This window comes from Hemicordylus capensis, chromosome 2 (assembly GCF_027244095.1).
Source record: "Hemicordylus capensis ecotype Gifberg chromosome 2, rHemCap1.1.pri, whole genome shotgun sequence".
In the NCBI taxonomy this organism is placed as follows: domain Eukaryota; kingdom Metazoa; phylum Chordata; class Lepidosauria; order Squamata; family Cordylidae; genus Hemicordylus; species Hemicordylus capensis.
In genome coordinates, this window is record NC_069658.1 from 207,404,853 (window position 1) to 207,426,759 (window position 21,907).

General features: G+C 61.8%; 1 protein-coding gene across 8 annotated transcripts in view; it reads left to right on the forward strand.

Annotated features, from left to right (window-relative positions):
• The window catches only part of ARHGEF18 (Rho/Rac guanine nucleotide exchange factor 18), a 48,562-nt gene extending 26,755 nt beyond the window's left edge, over positions 1-21,807 (forward strand). For 2 of the 8 annotated variants that reach the window (XM_053291714.1, XM_053291713.1), the window contains 19 exons: positions 6,085-6,238; positions 7,064-7,161; positions 7,992-8,129; positions 8,896-9,146; positions 9,470-9,595; positions 9,784-9,901; positions 10,086-10,334; positions 10,939-11,015; positions 11,397-11,575; positions 11,737-11,828; positions 11,957-12,136; positions 14,145-14,285; positions 14,769-14,896; positions 15,490-15,582; positions 15,901-15,948; positions 16,281-16,763; positions 16,913-17,246; positions 17,940-18,065; positions 18,161-19,274. In XM_053291714.1, coding sequence (XP_053147689.1) covers positions 6,085-6,238; positions 7,064-7,161; positions 7,992-8,129; positions 8,896-9,146; positions 9,470-9,595; positions 9,784-9,901; positions 10,086-10,334; positions 10,939-11,015; positions 11,397-11,575; positions 11,737-11,828; positions 11,957-12,136; positions 14,145-14,285; positions 14,769-14,896; positions 15,490-15,582; positions 15,901-15,948; positions 16,281-16,763; positions 16,913-17,246; positions 17,940-18,065; positions 18,161-18,297 — 3,152 coding nt within the window. In that variant the 3' untranslated portion in view covers positions 18,298-19,274. Of the gene's footprint in view, positions 1-6,084; positions 6,239-7,063; positions 7,162-7,991; positions 8,130-8,895; positions 9,147-9,469; positions 9,596-9,783; positions 9,902-10,085; positions 10,335-10,938; positions 11,016-11,396; positions 11,576-11,736; positions 11,829-11,956; positions 12,137-14,144; positions 14,286-14,768; positions 14,897-15,489; positions 15,583-15,900; positions 15,949-16,280; positions 16,764-16,912; positions 17,247-17,939; positions 18,066-18,160; positions 19,610-20,321 lie in introns of those variants that run through there. The other 6 variants (XM_053291716.1, XM_053291717.1, XR_008315358.1 and 3 more) reach the window with 5 other exon arrangements.
• Positions 21,808-21,907: the final 100 nt, after the last annotated feature.

Here is a 21,907-nt window from a genome sequence, read left to right on the forward strand (position 1 = left end):
TTGAACTTGCCTCTCCTGGTTGCCAACACAGGAAGCTGCCATAGACTGAGTCAGACCCTGGGTCCATCTAGCTCAGTATTGTCTTCACAGACTGGCAGCGGCTTCTCCAAGGTTGCAGGCAGGAGTCTCTCTCTCAGTCCTGTCTTGGAGATGCTGCCGCCAGGGAGGGAACGTGGAACCTTCTGCTCTTCCCAGAGTGGCTCCATTATCCCCCTGAGGGGAATCTCTTGCAATGCTCACACATCAAGTCTCCTATTCATATGCTGGGATCTTGGGGGCTGATGTCATTCCCAGGGGACCTTGCGGTGTGTGTGTGTGTGGTGGGGGGGCAGTCCATAGCTCAGTGGTTTGTGCATGGAGGTCCCAGGCCCAGTTCTCGGCATTTGGTCCCTTGCACTGGAAAGAGCACCCCCCCACACCCGGCCTCGGAGAGCAGCTGCCAGTCAGAGCGGAAAATGCCCGACCAGGCAGAGCAGCAGCCTGACTCATTAGAAGTTAAGTTTGTTCATTCCCATGACTGGCCATGTGGGTTCTGAGCCCATTTTAAATGGTGGTTGCTTTTAAATGGAATGGATACAAGAAAAAGAGGGGTAGCTCTTCGCCGTGGGTGTCTGGCTGTTTTGCAGGACCAGGAAGGGACCTGGCCTCTGCCCGAGGCGGCGGCGGCGGCGGCAGCTTCCCACTTAGAGCCACAGGACTGGGGATGCGATGGGGGGAGGCGTTGGGCGCAGGCAGAGCAGGGGGGTGCTGTTTCCTCGGGGCTCAGGCCAGTGGGTCGTGAGTCTTCACACAGCACCCCCTCCGGGCTCCCCAGTCAGGAGGAGGAGGTCTGGCCAGGCTCCTCTGAGGCAGGGGGAGGAGGAGGAGGAGAGGGGCGGGGGCTGGGCTCAAAAATCTTATTTATTTATTCTCTGTGTAAGCTGCCCTGAGCCATTTTTGGAAGGGCGGTATAGAAATCGGAATAATAATGATGATGATGATGATGATGATAGTAATAATAATAATAATAAATAAAAAGGAGCCGGTCTGCTGGCAGGGCGGGAGACGGGGAGCGGCCGCTCTGTGGTGCGCAGTCTGGTCTGCCGCGAGAGGCGAGGAGCGATCAATGCCGGCTCTCAGCGGAGGGCAGGCTGTGCTAATTGAACGCGGAACATGGCCTCCCTGTTCGGCCAGCGCCCGGGGGGGGGGCTCCTCTCCTCCTCCATGGGATGCGCTCTCTGTGGCCGGCAGGACTGCGGAAGCCGGTGGAGCCCGAGAGGCCAAACTGGGCTCCCCAGATGCTGTTGGACTACAGTTCCCATCACCCCCGGGAGTGGTAGTCCAGTCGCTCGTGGGCTCCCAAGGGCCGGCGTCCCGATTGGCTGGCCAGGACTCGGCCCCGTTGAGATCCGTTCCTTGTGGCTCGCTCCACTCCCGTTAATTTCGGCGGGATGGAGTCACAACCGGTTGAGCCTGGAGGCTGCCCAATATTTCACTTGTTTGCCGGTTGAAAACTTGGGAGCTGCTTCCAAAACGGGGTACAGAAAAAACTGGGCTTGGCTCCTCGAGGCAAGTGTTCCAGCTTCACTCCATCCCGCCTGTCCTGAGGACTGGGTCAGGCGGTTGGCTCTGCGTGTGCTTTGCCTGCCCAGAGAGCAGCCAGCCCAGCCTCGGAGGAGGAGGAGGCAGCGGGGATCGTGCCCCAGCCGTGCCCCTACACCCAGGCCGGAGATGCGGCAGGCGAGGGCTCCTCCTGGCGTTAGCTGCCCTCCCACTGCAGACAGGAGGGGGGCAGCACTCTCGGTGGGGGTGCTCCTCCTCCCCACCCCACCCACCCTTGTGGGGTGGACCCCCATGTCGTTGCAGCTGGTGGCGGCTGCGTGTGTGTGTGTCTGTATCCTGCCCCTTCGCTTGCCAGCCACCTGCTCCCTCGGGGTGGTTGCGCGGTTGTAAAAGAGTAAGCGAATTTATTGCTGTCACCACAGGTCATAACACACGCATCATAAAGCATAAATCATAATCATTAATACATCATGTTTGAAGAAAAACAAGTAATAATCCGGGAGTAAGAGAAGCACAATAACTAGCTGAACGGCACGCGTGCAAGTAAAGAGAGATGCCGTCCTAAAGGGCGAAGTGTAGCCGTTGCAGCACGGAGGGGCTCAACTTGAGCAAGAGAGCTGCTCCTGGAGCTGCCACGTGGCCCGATGTGGAGCAGGGCTAGCAGATACAGCCCCCTCCCTGGTTTTGATCAAGCAAAAAGGGCCTCTTGATAACTAACAGAAGGGAACTCATCCGCCAGCAAGTAATTCACACGTTCTGTTTCAGAACCTGGGAATTCATCAGTGATCCGGCCCCGTGTTTTTTCTCTTTATTTTTCCATAAAAGGAGCAGTGTATGACATAAGGTTTGATGTCTTCCACTTGCCCCTGGGCTGTTCCCTGGGAATTTGTAAAATCTACCCTCCAGACACGCTAAGGGCATGGTTTGAAAACGCAAACTGGTAAATGCCTTCCTGAGTGGTGAGGTTGAGTAGGTACTGCAGAGTGGATCTGCTTTTCTCGAAGTGAGGGTCCCACAGGGATAACTTTGGATGCTGGACCAAACCAGCGTCTCCATCTCTGACAGCTTTTAAAAAGTCTTTAAAAACACATCTCTTCACCCAGGCTTTTAATTAATGTTGTTTTAATTGGTTTTAATGCTGTTTTAAAATATTATTTTAAATTTTTAAATTGTTGTAATGTGTGTGTCCGTCCCCCCCACCCCCCATTTTTGTCTTAACGAATGTTTTATTTTGTTGTAAACCGCCCAGAGACGCAAGTTTTGGGCGGTATAAAAATGTTGTTGTAGTAGTAGTAGTAGTAGTAGTAGTAGTAATAATAATAATAATAATAATAATAATAATAATAATAATAATAATAATAATATCATCTCGGCTGGCGTCCAGCTCAAGGACCCTATCACAGATTCCCCCCCCCACTTACTCCAGTATTTAAGTTCCTATAGTGAAGGCAGAGAGCACATTTGTAAAATATGGGACAGAAAATCTGCCCTCTGATTCCCCTCTGGGTAGTGCCAGTAGCAGGATTTAATTAGATGGTCTTCTAGGAGGTTGTCAAGTTTCTTTAAATATTTTAGCAGATGGAGATGGAGATGGAGGCCAGCCCTGCTTCCGTTCTCAGATGCGTAGCAGGGGTGCCTGGGGGAAGGCCCAGAATGTTCCTCTGGAAATGGTTCTGGACTATTTCTAATTTCTCATTCACTTCCACATTCTACCCCCAAATCTCTGCCCCATACAAAAGCTGTGGAATTACTTTGCCTTGGAATATTTTGAGTGCAGGAGTTATTAATTGACCCCCCCCCAAGAATAATATTTTAAAAATGGTTCCCACTGTACGTCGTGCAGTTAATAGACTGCATTGAAATGGACTGACCAAGAAAAAGATTTCTGAAAGGAGACACCCAAACATTTAAAGGAGGGGCGTTGCTCTATTTGCTGAGTGTTAATTGTATTTGATTCTAAAAAGTAAAGTTGTGCCGTTGAGTCGGTGTCGACTCCTGGCACCCACAGAGACCTGTGGCTTTCTTTAGTCGAATAAAGGAAGGGTTGACCATTGCCATCTCCTGCTTAGTATGAGATGATGCCTTCCAGCATCTTCCTATACGGGGACTAAAAACGCTTGTTTTATCTTGGTTGAGCCTCAACTTCTCCTTAGAGTAATCGGCCAGTTTGACCGGCATTCTTCTAAGCCCGATCTTGACACATGATGTAAGTGCCATATCATCAGCATACATCAAACTTGATACTTTGCACCCGTCAAGTGAGGGGGAGAAGGATTTCTGAGACTCCATGGCCGGTACTCTATCGCTGATATAAAAATTAAATAAAAAGGGAGCCTGTAGGCTACCCTCTTTGACTTCTCTGTTTAATAAAATGGGGTTGGGTAGTGATCCTTGTCGGCCCACTCCGCACCTGGCTGTCAGATTAGAGTGCAGTTCACTCAGTCACCTGTGAAGCCGTCTGTCCATGCCGGTCCTCCTAAGCATTAATCATCATCATCATCATCATCATCATCATTATCATCAACTTAAGCTTTCCCCACAATCTTGATCTATCAGTAGAGTCAAAAGCTGATGAAAGGTCAATAAACGCCACATAGAGGTGTTTTTTTTTAAATGACGGTTGGCATATTTCTGGATCAAGGCCTTCCAGGTGATGGAGTGATGTATTCTGCTGTGACCCCTACAGAAGCCTGCTTGCTCTGCATGAAACAATACCGTCATATCTGCCCAATCCTCCGACTTATTTAAAAGGTGTTGAGTGGATAATTTGGAGGATTCATCCAGGAGGCCGGACGGGAATTAGGAGGCTCCTGCCTATTGCCTTTTTAATACAGTGGATAAATAATACTTGGTTTCTAGTTTGGGGTAGCGGGGGACCACACAGGCGTTCACCATTTCTGGAGAAAAGGCTCTCTAAAGGGGAGTCCACCGGTGGGCATTCAGTGTCAATGCCTCCGGAGGCTTTCAGGGGAAAGGTCCTCTCCAGGGGCTTCCTCCAGGGCCAAGGCGCCCATCGGCTGCTTCCACACTAGTGCTGGGATTGCCGGCCACTCGGGAAGGCGGCCACATTCAGGAACTGGGGGTTCATACCTTGTCTCGTTCCAAGTGCTGCCATAGATGGCCCAGAAGTACTGAAACCAGGTCTCCGCTGAGATATGTGCATCTTATTTTATTTTATTTTTTTACATTTTATATCCCGCCCTTCCTCCAAGGAGGCCAGAGTGGGCTCTTTCCTCGGCAGACCAGCCCTGCCTTGAATGGCCCCTCTGAGTTTGATCTGCGGTGGTCAACTTGGGGGCTCACTAGAGAAACGACCTCAGAACAAACATCGCAAAGGTCTGAGCTGGGTGGGAGTTGGAAGCTGCCTCCGTTTCACCAACTGCCGCGGGATCTTCTCCTTAAGAGCAGGGCTCCATTTAAGGCCTTGTTTACCTTGGGCAAGGCCCTCTAATTTATAGCATGTTACCGGGGAGGATAGCACAAGCGCCACCCTGACGGGGACTGCCTTCAACTGCCGGCTGTCAATGAATCCTGAGGAGTGGAGCCGCTATAAATGCCGCTAAATAAATCGTGAGGGACCTGACCTGGGCTGGCCCGGCCCCCACTCCACCCCAGCCGGGCTGGGCAAGAGACATGGCCCGCCCCTCCTCATGGAGTGCTGTGCCGGCTTTATACTTGAAGTCCAAAACGTTGGGACCAAAGTTTGCGTGGTGGCTGGGAGCTGCGGTTGGGTTGCTGGACGGAGGCTTCCCCCTGGCTTCCCCCAGAGATCTCCCTGGCCCGACACCCCATCTTTCCGGCTTCCCGGTCTTGCGAGATCACGGCCGCAGCTTTGCAAAGCCTTCCGGTGGGAAATGGCTGGGGAGGCGGCCATCTTTCAATGCACCCTCGTCCCAGTATCTCTTAGGCCGGCCTCTGGAGTGCCGGGGGGTCCATCTCTGGAGGCCGCGAGTTGCCTTGATTTCCTGGCCCCCTCGGATCATTCTTGGCTTCCAGGCAAGGCATTTTCTCCCCGTCATGGAAGGCTGTGAATGATTGTGTTGTAGGTTGAGGGCTGTGTGTGTGTGTGTGTGCGCGCGCCTGCCTGCCTGCCTGCCCGCCTGCCTTTCTCCCCTTGCTCAAAGAGAGAGTTTGCAATTTCCAGAGCAGATGGACACAGTAGGGACCAATTTCCTGCTCTCGGGCCCTGCTGGTTCAGCCAATAAGGTGCACCGGAGTGACAGTTCTCCCCTCCAGACATTTCTAGAAGGCTGCCCTGGCAGTATAAAGGCAGAGGGCGTCCCTAGGCAACGCTGGCCACTGCGGCCATGGGGAACCTCCACTCCAAGGGCAGCGCCGGTGGCGAGGCGGCCCCCTCCGAGCTGCTCTTCTGCGGCTCCTTCTCCCACAAGTGGAACGAGAGCGTCTTCCTGGAGAACGAGCTGCTGACCTCCAAGATCTTGTCCGCCCTCCGCCCGCGCTCGGAGAGCCAGGGGCTGTGGGCCGGCAGCCTGCGGGTGGCTCCCCACTTCCTGAGCACCAACTCTGTCTTTGCCTCTGTAGCCAGCGCGCTGAAGGAGCCCCCTCCCCGCAGTGCCCTCCTGGGCCCCGATGGCACCCCGGGCCCGCCCCGGCACCCTCCCGGCATGACGATCGTGCAGAGGGGGAGCTCTCCGCCTCCGCTGAGCACCTCCGCAGGTGCTGTCGGGCAGCTCAGGTGAGTAGGCGCGCCTCTCGGGGGGCCTCTCCAGCTCCCGGGGGAGGGCCCGCCGCCTCTCCTGCGGGGGCAGCTGTGCTGCCTTTCTCACACACACGCTCTGCTCTCCGGCGGGAAACAAACAGTCTGGGGCGGGCGGGCGGGCTCTCCGTTGCTGCTTCTCCAGGCTCAGGAATGGGCCGGAAAGGGACCCTCTTTCTTCTCTCTTGCCGCTGGATCCAGGCCTGCTGCTGCTGCTGCTGCTGCTGCTGCTGCTCTTGGCAGCAGGCATCCCGATGCTGGGCATGGCAGAGACAGGGTCAGCCTGCCACATCTGAGCACGGCGGGCAGGTCCTGGCCAGGAGGTGGCGGGCGGCAGAGGCACGGACTCAGCCGGGGGAGCAGGCGGCCCCTCGGCTTAGTGAGCGTCGTGGGAAGGGCCGAGGCTGAAACCAGGGCGGGGGGGGGGTGAGCCCGGCTTGGGTGGGCCGGATCCTTGGCTCTTTGGATTCCTGTCTTGGTGCCCACTGTGCTCGCCGCCCCCCTGCAGTAGCAGCAGCAGCAGCAGCACACCCCTGTCCCGGGTTCAATCCCTCGGTGGGGCGGGGAGGGCGGGCGTCCCTTTGCCTGCTTGCCGTCCTTGAGGCAGCCTGACTTGGTGTGCTCTGGCAGCTGCCGGGGCCTCCCCTCTGGGCCTCTCTGGCCCGAGTTGGGCTGGGGTGGCTTGGCTTGGCCCCGGGGCTGCTGCCCCTTGGCAGGGGCCTGCAGAGAGGAGGGCAGCCCGGGCCCCGCAATCGCCAGCGCTCACCTGCCCGGCCTCCCTCTCCTTCCCTCCGGCTGGCTCAGGCTCCTCAGTGGAGAGATGGACGAAGCCGACGCTGGGCTGAAGCCGGCCTCCGAGGACGTGCTGGTGCCGGCCGCGTCTGAGCCTGTCTTCGTGGAAGGTGAGCGAGGGCTGCTTGGACTCGGCCGGGCTCACTGCCCCAAGAGGGAGGGAGGGAGGGGTGTGTCTGGGGCGGCTGTGGGGTGGAGGGCAGGGGAGAGAGCCTCCTCTCGAGCGGATGCACCCCCTTCCTCCTTAGAGGGACCCTGTGGGGCAGGCCGGGTGGAGGGGAGAAAGGAGCCCCAATAGGGACGCAGCAAGTGTCAGGCCCAGATCCAGCCACTCGGAGCTGCCTGCCTGGGAGACTCCGGGCCCGATGGTGGCAGAAAGCAACCCGGCACCTCCGCTGCTCTCTCTCGGCACCTCTTCTGCCTGGCTGGGCCCAAGGGGAGATGGCTGGGCCCCCTCGGCAGGGGGAGACTGGACACGTTCCTGGAGGAAAGGCTGAGCAACGGCTGCTAGGCATGATGCCTAGAGAGAGCCTCCTGGTTCAGGGCAGTCTATCTCTGAATACCAGTTTCACGTGGGAGCAGCCACAGGGGCAGGTTGTTGCCTTGGGGCTTCTCGGTTGTCTTCCCCGTGGGAAGCAGGACTCGAGGGGCCCGTGGCCTGATCCAGCAGGGCTCTCCTTTCATTCTCAGCAGCTGTTGCCCCCATGCACTCATGGTGTCTGCAGGCAGAGCAGGGTTTTGTTTTCATTTTTGTACAGCACCAAGCCGTGTCCGGTGCCTTGGGGGCGTGTGGTGAGCGAGAACAGCATTGCCCTCCGGGTCCCAACGTGGAGGTGGTGCTGCTGGCCCGCCTTACAGGGCTGTCGTGCAGATCACCGCAGGCCAGTGTCTGAGGAGTGCCGGATATGAAATAACTGAGCGCGGCTTGTTCTCCTCCCAGATGCTCACTTGGCCGCCTTGCAGAACGAGCTGGAGGCCGACGCCCGCGAGTTCGAGGCGGAGTCCTGGAGTCTGGCTGTGGATCCGCTGTACGCGAAGAAGCAGAAGAACGTCCTCAAGAGGCAGGACGTCATCTACGGTGAGGCCTCCGGGCGCATCTCTGGCCTGCGACTCCACGGGGAGGGAGCGGCCGCTGGAGTGTGGCTGGGGACTAGTCCACGGGGGAAGGCTCAGGCCGCCTTGGGGTTTTCCTCATGAAAGGCGGGGTATCAATTTAACAAGAATTAAAATTCAATTCAATTAAAATTCAGTTAAAAAGTGCTTGAGATGCTTCCGCTTAGCAAAAGGGCCTTTCGAGCAGGTGTGGGAGAAAGCGCCTGATATCTCCCTGGGGTGGGGGAGGAAGAGGAGGTGTTCTGCCTCTTCCGTAATATTAGGACAAAGCTGACTGGCAGAGGCTTCAGGACAGGCAAAAGAACATCCCCTCGTGAAGAGCCTGTGGAACTCGCTGCCTCTAGGTGTGGCTGAAATGCTTTTAAAAGGGAGCAAGGAAAATTGATGATGATGGAGGAGGAGGAGGAGGAGTCCATTATTTAGAGGCTTGTTAGTCATGATGGCTCGATGGAATCCCCCCCCCCCCGCCCACAGTTGTGCTTGTGAGGAGGGCTGATGCCTTTGTGCCCTAAATGGTGGGCTTCCTGTCGGTAGCCGTTTCCGGGATTTGCAGCAGGTGGCTGTGGCAGGGCTCTTCTTCCGCTGGCTCAGTGGTGGAGCCCCGTGTGCAGGGGCAGGCCACCCTGGAAACGGGCTAGTGGGAGGAAGGCCGTCCCTGCCAGCCCTGCTTGTGAGCTGGACCCTCTTGGAGCCTTGGGGGCCTGACCCGGTGGGCGCTCCTCCTCCCCCAGAACTGATGCAGACCGAGATGCACCACGTCCGCACCCTGAAGATCATGCTGAAGGTCTACTCGCGGGCCATGCGGGAGGAGCTGCAGTTCGGCAATGCCGTCGTCCACCGGCTGTTCTCCGGGGCGGACAAGCTGCTGGAGCTGCACGCGGCCTTCCTCCTCCGGCTGAAGGAGCGGCGCCGGGAGGCCCTGGAGGAGGGCAGCGAGCGCAACTACGTCATCCGGAGCATCGGGGACCTCCTGGTGCAGCAGGTGCGGGGCGGGGCGGGGCGGGGCAGAGGGGGGGTCCCTCCTCCGAAGGGGACGGGGTGTGTGACCGCCTGATGCTAGAGGGCGGGGGGGGGTCTCCTGGAAAGCCGGGCCTTCCTGAAGCGTTGGGATCCGGGGCCTGGTGCGGCAAGCCACCCCCTGGCTCCTTCGGGGGTGACTCCTGCCCCGCCTCTGCCCCCTAAGGAGGGCGCCCCCGGTTCTCTGGGGAGCCTGGCCATCCCCTCTGGGTGGCGCTGGAGTGGCGCCCCCGGCTGGGCTCTGCCCTCCGGAACTCAGGCGGCCCCTTGTGGGGCTTCCCCCTCCAGTTCTCGGGCGAGCCGGGCCAGCGGATGACGGAGCAGTACGGCCTCTTCTGCAGCAGGAGCACCGAGGCCAGCGGCCACTACAAGGCGCTGATGCAGCACAGCAAGAGGTTCCAGGCCTTGATCCGGGTAAGGGCCCCGGCGGAGGGGGGGGGGCGGCGGCGGCAAAGGGTCCCTGCTGGGCCTGCAGGAGCAGCTCCCCGTGAGCTGCTGCCGGTCAGAGCAGACGGCCCTAGGCTGGAGGGGCCGAGCAGTCCGTGCAAGGCTCATCACGCCAGGCCATTCCTCCTCCTCCTCCTCCTCGTTGCCTCCCCTAGAAAATCAGCCAGTCTTCCATTGTGCGGCGGCTGGGCGTGCAGGAGTGCAACCTGCTGGTGACCCAGCGCATCACGAAGTACCCCATCTTGCTGGAGCGGCTCATTCAGAACACAGAAGGTGCGGGGCTCTTCCCGCGGAAGGGGCGGGGCGGGGCGGCTTCCCTCCCGGGCTGGCAAACAGAACGGGGGGGGGAGGGGAGGCGAGGGGGCCGGATGGGGCCGGGGTCCCCCCCCCTGCGCCCGGAGGGGACGGCCCTTCCTTGGCCTCACGGGCGCCCTGCCGCCTCCCTTCTCCGCTGCAGCCGGCACCAAGGAGTACGAGGACCTGAGCCAGGCCCTCTCGCTGATCAAGGAGGTCCTCACGGCGGTCGACGCCAAGGTCAACGAGTGCGGGAAAGGGCAGCGCCTCCGGGAGATCGTGGCCCGGATGGAGCTGAAGTCCCTGGGCAAGTTCAAGAACGGCCTGGTCTTCCGGAAGGAGGACATGCTCCAGCGGCGCCTGCTGGTGGACGGGATGCTGCACTGGAAGGCCGCCTCGGGGAGGCTGAAAGGTAGAGCCTCAGGAGTGGCCGGTGGGGGTGGGGGTGTGTGCTCCTGGCCCCACCCAACCTCTGTTTCCAACAGGGGACAGCCCAGCGCCCCAGTGGGAAGCCTCCATGGGGGCCGGGAGGCAGCAGTCCTCCCCTGCCGCCACTGGGATTCAGAGGTACACTGCCTCTGGGCATGGAGGCTCCATGCAGCTGCCCTGGTGGACCCTGGAAAGCCATGCCGCCGCAGGAGAGTCCAGCTTCCCCCCTCCCTCCCTCCCTCGCGGTGGGCAGGGGGTAGTGCTGCAGCGCTGACTCATCCCTCCTCACCGATAGGCCACTTCACACTTCTTGGAAGCGTGATGTCGCCTCCGCCTTTCCAGCCCCCTCGGGCCGGTGCATTTAAGCCAGGCCGGTTTTTACTCCTCCGGTGCTGAATTGGAGCAAGAGGCTTCTGCCCACGTGGCAGCCCAGTGCTGCAGCCGCAGGCTGAAGGGTTTCCGTGGGGCCGGGGGCAGGCTTTGGCTTCCGCTGCGTGCGTGGTGGGCGCTTGGGGCAGGCCCTCCAGAGGACGAGGCTGCCAGGCTGCCGCCCAGGGAGTCAGCTCTGCCCCCGTTCATGTTGACAGAAATTCTGGCGGTCCTGCTGACGGATGTGCTGCTGCTGCTGCAAGAGAAGGACCAGAAATACACGTTTGCCTCTGTGGTACGTCCCTCCGGGGAGGGCTGGGCAAGGGGCTTCTCTCGGGGCAGGCAGTCTTGAGCCGGAGGGACCGACGGCCTGACTCTGCCTGCGAGCACCTCCTCTGTGTGCAGGGCGACTCAGGAAACCGAGGCCTTCCCCTGACGTCAGGGCGGGCCAGAAGGGGGAGCGCGACTGTGGCCGCGGAAGGCCCAAGTGCGAATCTCGCCTCTGTGAGGGGTTCCCCAGGTGGCCGTAGGCGAGCCCCGCGTCTGCTCGCTGCAGCTGCCCGAAAGAGAGCAGGGGCGCTCCCCTCGGGCCGAGTGGGGTCAGGGCCTCTGGCCGCCCGGGCTGCGCCGGAGAGGTGGGTGGTGGACGCTGCTGACAACGCTGCTTCCTTTGCAGGATGCGAAGCCGCCGGTGATCTCCTTGCAGAAGCTGATCGTCCGGGAGGTGGCCAACGAGGAGCGCGCCATGTTCTTGATCAGCGCCTCCCTGAAGGGCCCAGAGATGTACGAGATCCACACCAACTCCAAGGAGGACCGGAACACCTGGATGGCACTGATCCGCCAGGCTGTGGAGAGGTGAGCGTGCCTCGCCCCCCCCGCAAGGAGAGGGGGCCGTCCCTCGAGCTGGGTTGCCAGAAGAGAGCCCTGCAGGCGGGGGTGGCCGGCGGGGGGGCGGGGGGGGGGCACGCTCTGGCCGGAGCCTGATGGCCGGACCCCTGGGGTGTGTTTGGCTGCAGTTGTCCTGACGAAGAGGCGGGGGCCTTTGGCGACCCGAAGGAGGAGAGGAGGCAGGTGGAAGTGAGGGCAGCCAAGCTCAAGGAGTTCCAAGGTGAGGAGGGGCGAGGCGGGCCGGTCTCCTGTGGAGGCCCCCGGGAGGCAGGGCTCTGCCGCCCTCCCAGCAGCGGTGCTTTGGCTGCCGCACGGCTCAGCTCTCGCTTCCCGCCCCCCCCCCCCTAGACCGCCTGAGCGCGAAGGATGCCCTGATTGTGCAGAGCCTGAACGAGAAGCAGCAGATCTACCAGGAGATGGTGGAGCTGAGCAGCTGTGAGGACCTCCGCCCGCCCCGGCTCATCTGCAGAGCGGAGTCCCCGGAGAACCTGCAGGGGGAGGCCCTCCTCAGGCGCGCCGTGATGGAAGGTAAGGGCGAGGGGTGAGCCCCTCTGGGGGGCCAGGCGCGAGAGCCGGGAGCCGCGTCTGCCACTGTGTGCAGGCGCCTTTCAGGGCTCCTCATAACCTTGGGGGTGGGATTTTAATGGGGAGAATGGGGAGGGGAGGGGTCAGCCTCCCTCCAGCCCGGCTTGAACCCCCTGTTAGCCCTTTCGAAGTGCGCACGGTGGGCTTCTGCCTGCCAGTGAAATAAAGGTTCTAGATCTCATGGTTTCTGCACACACCGGTGCGAGTGACTGTGGTCTGTGCCTGCTAAGAGCTCAGGGTGGGATTGTGTGGGGAGCTGCACAAGATTGCCAGGGACCCGGGAAGGCTAGGAGAATAAGTTAGGCCTGTGAATGGGTCTGAAGTTGCATCCCTGCTAGAAATGGCAGAATTCAGCCACAGAAGGGGATCCCACCAGGACAGCTGTGGGGAGGGAGCTCCGGCTTCCGCTGCGCGTGGGGGGGAGCCTGTTGAGGACGCAAAGGGGGCCCGCAGCCTCCCACAGCCTTTGGCGACAGAGGAGCAGCTAGGCCTGCCGTGGGCACAGGGCCCCCTCCTCCTCCTCCTCCTCCTCCTCCCTGACCCGCCCCCTCCTCCTCCTCCTCCCTGACCCGCCCCCTCCTCCTCCTCCTCCTCCTCCTCCTCCTCCTCCTCCTCCCTGACCCGCCCCCTCCTCCTCCTCCTCCTCCTCCTCCTCCTCCCTGACCCCCCCTCCTCCCTGACCCCCCCTCCTCCTCCTCCTCCTTCTCCTTCTCCTCCTCTCTGACCTGCCCCCTCCTCCTCCTCCTCCTCCTCCTCCTCCTCTCTGACCTGCCCCCTCCTCCTCCTCCTCCTCCTCCTCCTCCTCCTCCTCCTCTCTGACCTGCCCCCTCCTCCTCCTCCTCCTCCTCTCTGACCTGCCCCCTCCTCCTCCTCCTCCTCCTCCTCCTCTCTGACCTGCCCCCTCCTCCTCCTCCTCCTCCTCCTCCTCTCTGACCCGCCCCCTCCTCCTCCTCCTCCTCCTCCTCTCTGACCCGCCCCCTCCTCCTCCTCCTCTCTGACCCCCCCTCCTCCCTGACCCCCCCTCCTCCCTGATCCCCCCTCCTCCCTGATCCCCCCTCCTCCCTGATCCCCCCTCCTCCCTGATCCCCCCTCCTCCTCCTCCTCCTCCCTGATCCCCCCTCCTCCTCCTCCTCCTCCCTGATCCCCCCTCCTCCTCCTCCTCCCTGACCCCCCTCCTCCTCCTCCCTGACCCCCCCCTCCTCCTCCTCCTCCTCTCTGACCCCCCCTCCTCCTCCTCCTCCTCCTCCTCTCTGACCCCCCCCCTCCTCCTCCTCCTCCTCCTCCTCCTCTCTGACCCCCCCCCTCCTCCTCCTCCTCCTCCTCCTCCTCTCTGACCTGCCCCCTCCTCCTCCTCCTCCTCCTCCTCCTCTCTGACCTGCCCCCTCCTCCTCCTCCTCCTCCTCCTCCTCTCTGACCCCCCCCCTCCTCCTCCTCCTCCTCTCTGACCCCCCCCTCCTCCTCCTCCTCCTCCTCCTCCTCCTCTCTGACCTGCCCCCTCCTCCTCCTCCTCCTCCTCCTCTCTGACCTGCCCCCTCCTCCTCCTCCTCCTCCTCCTCTCTGACCTGCCCCCTCCTCCTCCTCCTCCTCCTCCTCCTCTCTGACCTGCCCCCTCCTCCTCCTCCTCCTCCTCCTCTCTGACCCGCCCCCCTCCTCCTCCTCCTCCTCCTCCTCTCTGACCCGCCCCCTCCTCCTCCTCCTCTCTGACCCCCCCTCCTCCCTGATCCCCCCTCCTCCCTGATCCCCCCTCCTCCTCCTCCCTGACCCCCCTCCTCCTCCTCCCTGACCCCCCCCTCCTCCTCCTCCTCCTCTCTGACCCCCCCCTCCTCCTCCTCCTCCTCCTCTCTGACCCCCCCCTCCTCCTCCTCCTCCTCCTCCTCCTCCTCTCTGACCCCCCCCCCTCCTCCTCCTCCTCCTCCTCCTCCTCTCTGACCCGGCCCCCCTCACCTTCCAGCGGAGAGCCTGCAGACCCTGCTCTTGGCCCAGCTGGGGAGCGTGGCCTCTCGCCCGGAGGACGCCGGTGGTTCGGGCCAGCTGAGGCGAGCGGAGACCTTTGGGGGATATGACTGTGCTGCCGTGGCGGATCCGGCCAGAAGTAAGTCATGCCATGCTGGGAGCAGGAGAGCCCCGGAACAGCCTCCCCCGGGCCGCCAGCAGAGGCAAGCCAGAGGCCCTTCCTAGCTGCTCAGCCCCCACCTCTGGAACCCCCCCCCCAGCACTCTTGGCCACCAGGAGGGGCCTCGTCCGCTCTCTCCTGAAATCCAGGCCAGGGCAAAGCAGCCCCCTTCCTTTCAAATGCTGCTGCTGCTGCTGCTGCACAAGGCCGAGCTGGCATTGCCGTCTTGCTCCCACCTGGGCTGTGTTGTGCTGCAGCCGGAGCCCCTGGGCTTCCCCTTGCCCTGCCTGCCCCTCCTGGGCCCAGCCAGACCCTCCTCGCTCTCAGGCTGGGCCTCCCTGCCAGAGTCGGACCCAGCGCTGCACCTGCAGCGGCCCAGGAGTGTCCAGAGGCCGTTGGGGCCAGCTCTCCCTCTGTGGGCTGATGGCGCTCGCTCTCTCTCGCTCGCTCTCTCTCTCTCAGCTGGCAGTTTCCAGAAGAAAGTCTGCAGGGGAGAGCCCGGGGGGCCGGAGGGCCAGGCACCCCCCTCGGCCAAGCCGGAAGCCCCGCTGCAGGAGCCCCCCTCTGCCTTCAAGGCAGGGCTGCACATGGTGAGCAGAACCTCTTCCATTTGGCAGGCCAGGGCAGAGGGCAGGCAGTGGGGACGGGGGGCGGGGGGCATGTGCCGGCCCTTTCCCTGCAGCCCTCCCACCTCTGGCCACACACGCCGGTCCTTCTCACAGGATGGCGGAGCTTCCGTGTCCCAAGCCGTGCTCTCGGCGGGTTCTGAGCTTGGGCGGAGTTGTGGCAGCAACGTGGTTGTGCTTGTTCCGCTGAAAGGCGAAAGGCTGCCGTGAAAGGGGTCAGCGGAGGAGTGTGGTACCTTGAGGCCCTCCGAGGGGCGCCCTTGATGAGGACTTGGGGTCACCCAGTGAAGCTGGTCAGCAAGAAGGGTCAGGCAGGGCCCAGTGCTTGGTTAGCTTGTGGAACTCACTCCCACAGTGTGGCGACAGCCCCTGGCTTGAAGGAAGGCAAACTGTGGTGGCGGTGTAGAAGCCCCTTCGGGGGGGGGGGTTGAAGAGGCAGGAGGTGGGGAACAAGGCCAGCCATAGAGTGTGAAGGAACACACACACACACACACACACACACCCACACACACCCCTGTGGCTTAGGAATGTGTCTGTTTCTGCCCCCCCCCCCGTAGGGTGATAATGCAAGACTGGAGATCAGCAGCAGCAGCAGCAGCAGCAGCAGCAGCAGCAGCTTCTTCCAGCCGCCGCTGGAGACAGAGTCGGAGGTACTGGCGTGTCCTGCTCCGTTTCCTTCCTGTCCCCATGTAGACCAGAGGTTCCCAGGCCTTGTTGGACTACAACCCCCATCATCCCCAGACAGCATGGGCTTCATCGGATCACCCTCCCAGTCCTTCATCCAGTGCCTCGCATGCGCTGGGCGCTGCCCCAAGATGATCTAGATTGGGAGACCACCCATGCGCCCTGCCCACAGTCTCCCACGGGGGGTGGCGGGGCAGAGGGAAGGAGACAGTGCTGCCCCCCAGCCCCAGCCGCCTCTCTCCTCTGTGGCTGACACCCGCCCCCGGCTCTGTGTCTCTCCCCAGATTGTCCGTCGGATTCAGATGCTCCTGCAGCTGCTGCTCAGCCTCCAGGTGAGTTTGCCCTTCCCCTCCCTCCCTCCCTCCCTCCCTGCAGCCCACTGGGGAAGACGGGAGGAGCAGGGCGGGGACTCCGAAGAGGAGCTCTCTCCAGTCCAGCCCCCGGCGGCCCCCCAGATGCCTCCGGGAAGCCCACAGGGCGGGGGGCGGGCTGCCCCCTCGGCGGCTGTTGCTCTTGCCCGGCCTCCCTCCGAGCCTGGAGGTGGCCCTGTGGCCACGGAGCGTGGGGGCCGGTGGGGTGTCTGTGTTTGGAAGCTTCCTGGCAGGGGGGCGAGAGGCAGGAGGGGCAGGGCTCAGCCAGCGCCTCCATCCCTCCTCCCGCCCAGGCGGTGCTGGCCCAGCAGGACAGCTACGTGGAGGTGCAGCGGAGCGCTCTGCTGCTGCAGTCCACCCGCGGCGGCCTGCTGCTGGAGCAGGAGCGGCAGCGCAACTTTGAGAAGCAGCGGGAGGAGCAGGCCAGCGTCCAGCGGCTGCAGAGCCAGCTGAAGGCGGAGCAGCAGCGCTGGGGGCGGGAGCGGGAGCGCCAGCGGCGGGAGCTGGAGGCGGCCGAGGCCCGGCTGCGGGAGCGGGAGGAGGAGGGCCGGCAGCTGGAGGCCCGGCTGGGCCAGGAGCGGGAGGAGCTGGAGCGCCAGCGGGAGGCCTACCAGCACGACCTGGAGCGGCTGCGGGAGGCCCAGCGGGCCGTGGAGAAGGAGCGGGAGCGCCTGGAGCAGCTGCGCAAGCTCAAGAAGCCGCCCCCTGCCGCCACTGCCACCGCCACCGCCACCACCGCCACCTCTCGCGAGATGATGATGACGATGACGGGCCACGTGAGTGCACTCCCCGGGCGGGGGGCGGGGGGAGGCCCCCCCCAGGCGCCGCCCCTCCCCCAGGCGCCGCCCCTCCCCCAGGCGCCGCCCCTCCCCCAGGCGCCGCCCCTCCCGGCTGAGCAGCCCCCCCTCCTCCTCTCTCTTGCCAGGCACACACCGTCCTGAGCCACTCGGCCAGCTTCAACGGGGAAGGCCTGGAGTTGGGGGGCGCTCTGGCCACCCCCAGGGCAAGAGGCAGCGTCTCCAGGAGGGACTCCCCGGAGCGGGCAGAGCTGGCCCGCAGGGACAGCGCCGCCTCGGAAGGGCGCCCCCTGCTGGCCCTCAAGAGCGAGGTGCCCATCCACCTCCTGAGCGCCACCAACCAGATCCAGAAGCAGGCGGCCGTCCAGCAGCAGATCCCCACCAAGCTGGCCGCCTTCACCAAGGGCGGCAAGGAGAAAGGCGGCAAAGCCCCCAAGGCCTCCCACAGGGCCGACAGCGCGGGTGAGTCCTGCCGCCCCGAGGGCCTGGGTGTGGGGCAGGGCCCCCCGGGGATGGTGGGCCCGATGGGGCGGAAGAGTCCGGGCCCGATGGGGCGGAAGAGTCCGGGCAGGGAGCGAGGCTTCTCCAGGACTCTGGAGGCACCGATGGACTGTGACTCTCCAGGGCGCCAGGCAGGGGGCAGTGCCAGGGGGTGGGCGTGGGGCCCTCGGCTGGCTCCGTGAGCTGGTGGGGAGCGTGGCTTGGGGGGGGGCAGCTGGGCCTGGAGACGGGGACCTGCAGGCGGAGAAGGGGGCCGGGTGGCTCTGGGCTGCCGCCAGAAGGGTGGGTGGCAAGGGCTGGGGGTGCCCTCCAAGGCCCACCTCAGAGCTGCCTCCCAGCGTCCCGTTGTGTTGGGTGCTGTCGACGTCCTCGGGGAGCTTTTGTGTCGCAGACGGCCTGCTTTGGGATCCCCTCTTTTTCTGGGGTTCAGACACCTCTGCCTGGGAAATGGCTGGTTTGAGAGGCCGAAGGGAACTGGGGGCCGTGGCAGCGTCCAGAGGAGCAACCCGCTCCCAGGAGCAGCCACCGCCCCCTGGGCTGCCTTTGGGCCGTTGCCCGGCGGCCAGCCGTGCCCGCCCCCCCCCCTCAGGCTCCGAGCTGGCCGCTGGGGCCTCTCCAGAGCCAACCGGTGCCCGTCTGGCGCTTGGCTTCTAGCGTCGTCGGTGGACCTGAGGCAGCTGCTCCCTCCCCGGATGGCCAGCAAGGAGGAGTTGGCACCCTGGCCCAGGCGCTCCACCAGCCCGGTCTTCCTGCCCAGCCAGAGCGCGGCTTGCCTGCCAGGTAGGTGGAGCCGGTGCCCTGTCCCGCCCTGCCCTGCCCTGCTGCACCCCGCGCTCTGAGGCCAAGCTTTGCCCTCCTCTCCCCTCCTCTCCCAGGAGAGCTGCCCGACCCTGCGGAGAGCCAGCCGGAAGGGCTGCTGCCCGCCTCCGCCAACCTCTTCAAGCCCAACAGCGTCAGCGCTCTTCCACCTGCCTCGGATGACACCAGCGAGGAGGACGTGATCTTCTTCTGATGGGCACCGGGGCGGCCGCTGAGCTTCTCGGACCAGCTTCTCCCAAGACTCTGGGGCGGGGTGGGGGGGCCCTCTGGGCTTCCCCCCGGGGGGCAGGGCGACACCAGCTTCCTGCCCCTTGCAGAGTCTGAGCAGCCGCTGTTGTCAGGTCCCCACAAGAGCCCCAGACCGTGTCCTGGCAAGAAGCCCTCCGCCCCCCCCCTTCCTCTGGGGCTGCCAGTAGCGTTGCCCCCGTTTGCTTTTTCTGTTGTCTTGGCAGTCTCTGTGGGCCGCATCCCGAGTACCATTTGTGCCATGCTGATAGTTGTTTTTTTACCAATCTAAAAAACTTTTTCTACTGAAAAGAATTGGAGCACTTTAGAGAGTGGGGGGCATTTTTAAAAGCCGGTTTCTTCATCCTGCTCGCCTCGTGTCCTGCCCTCCTGTCTCTCCCAAGGAACACGAACGTTCTCGGTTGGATGGGTTAGCCTCCTCACGTGCAAATTAGTTAGAAACCCCCCGCCCCAGTCCTGGTCCTGTTGCTCCTGGCAGGCTGCTCCTTCTTGCTCTCCAGTTCAGCCCTGTATTCCTCTGTTTGTTGTTTATTCTTGGCCAGCTGTTCAGTCTTCCCCAGTCGTTGTTGTATATATATATATTTCTATATTAAAAAAACAAAACAAAAAAAGAGAGAGATTTTCTTTCTGTTTGTATCGGTCCTCGTGTGTTCAGCCCTCCCAACCCCCCCCTCCTTCCCCGGGGGGCGCTTATGGAGCATTCCTCGGGGGGCTTTAACAGTTTTAGGAGGGCTGTTAACATCCTCGTGCCCACGGGACGCCATCTCCAGCGCTCTCCCCGGCACTCGAGGAGACCGGGCGATCCTCCTCCTCCTCCCGCTCTCCTAGCCTCCATTGACGGGCGCGCTCCTACCCACCCGGCCCCGGCCCCGGCCGACACTGTCCTGTCCGGGCAGGCAGTGGGAGCGGTCCTGCGGCCGATCGCCCCCTCGAGGGGCGAGTCCTCGGGCACTACGGGGGAGAGAGCGGGCGCAGAGCTCCCAAGGCGCGGGAGGCGCAGCTCGGCTTCCCAGCGCGGCAGCGCCCAAGCGGAGCCGCTCTCTGCCTCCCTGAACAAGCGCCTCAGAGCGGGGACGGTGAGACCGGCCCCCAACCCGCCTCCCTCGCCAGCGGAGCTTCGCCAACAAGCGGAGCTGCAGCCCTCCTCGGCCAAGATGGCGGCTTCTTCGTCCGACCACCGCGCACCACTAGCGGACGCTGAATCAGAAAGGGCGGGAACGGCGGCCACTACTGCCTCCACCTCTACTCCTGCAAGCCTGGTGAGAGCAACCCTATCGGAGGGGCGGGAGGGCTCTCCCCTGTCTGGTTGCTCAGCCCATTCCCCCCTCCAGGTTCCCCAGGAATGGCAGGCCTGGTGCAAAACGGCCATTTCTGAGTCACTGTCTCAATTTAAAAAATCAAAAAAGGGAAAGTGCTCAAAGTGGCGCAGGCAAACTTCCTCCTCCTCCTCCTCCTCTGAGGAATCATCAACGGTCTCCTCCCCCTCCCTCCCCCCAAGAAAAGCGAAGTCCCAAAAGAAACACCTTAAAAAGACCAAGAGGCCCAGGAAAGCCCCTAGGACCACCATGTCGGTGCCCTCCTCAGAAATCTCTGGCGCGGAGTCGGCTGATCCCACGGTCAGCTGAGCCCACGGAGAAACTCGGGGGTCCCTACCACGGCCCCTCCCCTGGAGGAGGAGGCAGAGGACAACCCCGGGGGAATTGGAGAGGGAGAAGGGGGCCAGGAGGAAAATCCTGATCCCGATAGAGAGGAGGGAGCCTGGTCAGGGGCGGAGGACCTGGAGCAATCTCAGGTTCCTCAACGCTTGTTCACACCGGAAGATTTTAACCCCCTTATGACCAAAGTCTTAACCACTATTGGTCTTCAGGCGAAACCCCCCCCCAGACACAAGCCTGAATCCCAAGGGTGACCTGGTTTTTCCTAGGCCTCGGCCACGTGAATTACCTCTGCCTTTGCCACCTTATTTTTCAGAGGCGATCAAGGCGGAGTGGGCTGCGCCAAGTGTTCCTGAGAAACCAACTTCGTCGGCCACCAGATTCTACACCTCCCAGCAAGAGCCTTCCTCGCTACTGCAGACTCCGACCACCGACGCTCACATCTCCCAGCTGAGCAGCGGATCTCTGGTCCCGCGAGACGGGGAAGGGTTTTTGAAGGACGCCTCCGACAAAAAGGCAGAATTCTCCTTCCGGCGGGTCCGCGACAATTCCTCCCTGGCCACCCGGTCTTCTGCCGTGGCTTCAATGACGGCCAGAGCCAGTCTGCTAGGGATCAATGACCTCCTCGACCAGACTCCCCCAGAAGCCGTCCGTCTTAGGCAACAGCTGTTAAAACTTCAGCGCGCACAAGCACTCATCGCAGACCCGTCCCTCTATTCCATCCGCTATTCATCAGGGGCCTCCGCAGCATCAGTAGTCGGCAGGCAGGTACCTCTGGCTGAAAGCTTGGCAAGCGGACTCCGCCTCCCCAAATAACCTGCGCGCCCTGCCTTACGAGGGGTCCAAGCTTTTCGGCGACTCAGCTTTGGAAAAGGCCCGAGTCGAGTCTAAGGATTAAAAGAAGACCATGCCGTCTGCCCCACGAAAACCTGGCAAGACCTCCTCACGACCGACGCCAGCAACGGGGCTGGGGAGCCCACTGCCTCCAACACGCCGCGCAGGGGAAACGGGACTCACACGAGCAATCCCAGTCTATAAACTGGCTCGAACGGAGGGCCATCCGCCTAGCCCTGCTTCATTTGAACCTAGTTCTCACACGACGGGCGTGTGGCCGCCCGTTCAAATATGTTGTTGTTTATTCCTTCCTATGTTTATCCTTCCGGTTTACTCGGCCTAGAAGGACTGGGGCAGGGTTGTCCCCGTCAGAGCGATACAGGACTGTTTTTTTCTAACTAATTTGCATAGTCCTGCCCAGGAGCCCGTGGCGAGGATCACCCATCTTCATGAGACGCCTTGACCGCAGCAACCAGAAGAAGCCCTCACGGTGATTAACCAATGCTTCGTTCCCCTGTCGAAGGAGCCCCGTTTGGGTCAGAACTCTGCTGTGTGCTGCCCTGTCGCCTGCCTCCAGAAGAAACGTCCGGCCCTCTCTGCCTCCGCTTGATGACGCTGGCCAGCTGCTTCTTCAAGCTTTGCCCTGGGGGCTTTGCACGCACCCCCCACAGACACTGTATGTAGTTCCTGCCTTGCCAGTTGTTCCATGGAAGCCGCCGTTGGTAGCCCTCCTTTTAATTTTATTGTTGTGTTTTTAAATATTCAACTATTTTTAAATGGTTTTAAATGTTCAACTATTTTTTTGTCAAACTTGTGCACTACTTCAACAATCAGATGGGATCCTGCCTCACTAAATTACGGCAGTGACTTTTCATTTTTAAAGCAATGATTGCTGTATTCACTGCAGGATGATTTTGGAATTTCTGATGCAACTGAACCCTGGCAATTAAAATAAAAAAGAATCTTAAAAATTGAAAACCCGCTGTTGTCTTGAGCTGCTGTTACTTCCATTTGAAACTAAACCACAAGTTAGTTAGTTGATGAACGGCTCATTAAGAACCGGTGAAA